Source organism: Micropterus dolomieu, unplaced genomic scaffold (assembly GCF_021292245.1).
Source record: "Micropterus dolomieu isolate WLL.071019.BEF.003 ecotype Adirondacks unplaced genomic scaffold, ASM2129224v1 contig_14511, whole genome shotgun sequence".
Taxonomy (NCBI): Eukaryota; Metazoa; Chordata; class Actinopteri; order Centrarchiformes; family Centrarchidae; genus Micropterus; species Micropterus dolomieu.
Genome location: NW_025743497.1, coordinates 1 through 812, shown reverse-complemented (window position 1 = coordinate 812; position 812 = coordinate 1). Strand labels below are relative to the sequence as shown.

Below are 812 nucleotides of genomic sequence, written 5' to 3'. Positions count from 1 at the left end.
CGAAAGACAAGACAGACCCCCAAAACCCAACAGATCAAAATAACACTAACTAAACACAAAAGTGCAACACCAAGGATGGCCAACCGGCAGAGCGTGACATTTTCAAACAAACTGATAAAACAAAAAACAAAAAACAACATGTCCCTGTGAACACATCACATTTTAAATATCAGACACAAAATGTGAGTATTGATCCATTGCTAGACAGAATCATCAGAGTAATCCAAGTCCCTGCTGGAGTCAGTCAGAGCATTTCCATAGAGAGCCACTTTGCATCAGCAGCACCATGCTCCAGTGCTCTGGGAGAGTTTATAGTCCTGAGAGTTGAACACTGGATGACTGACAGCTGTCCTTCATGACAACAGAAGCCACAGAAATCCTCCTCATCAAAAACATGACTTTGATCTGCGTCCTCATCTGGACTCTTCTCTGCTGCTGCTTCACAGGTAAAGTCCAGAGAATCAAACTCCTCTCCTCTATGAACATTCGTCCCTCTGAAATGAAGCCCACAAAACCATGACGCTGCTTTATGTTTTTGTCTCTGTATCCTCAGAGTCCAGAGGCCAGGTCACAGTGACTCAGCCTGGAGCAGTGAGCTCTGCTCTGGGAGGCTCCGTCTCCATCAAATGTAGGACCAGTCAGGATGTTCGTGTTTGGAGCAACTACCACCTTTTAGCCTGGTACCAACAGAGAAATGGAGAAACTCCTAAACTCCTCATTTACTATGCTAGCACTCGAGCATCAGGGATTCCAGGTCGTTTTACAGGCAGTGGATCAAACTCTGACTTCACTCTGACCATCAGTGGAGTCCA

At 45.6% G+C, this 812-nt stretch overlaps 1 gene segment (V, D, J or C); it reads left to right on the top strand.

Annotated features, from left to right (window-relative positions):
- Positions 1-387: 387 nt before the first annotated feature.
- On the top strand, positions 388-802 carry LOC123966901 (the record flags this gene model as incomplete). The annotated part of the segment is given in 2 exon segments: positions 388-446; positions 554-802. Coding segments are annotated over 2 exon segments (301 nt in total), but the record flags the coding sequence as incomplete, so codon positions are not given.
- Positions 803-812: the final 10 nt, after the last annotated feature.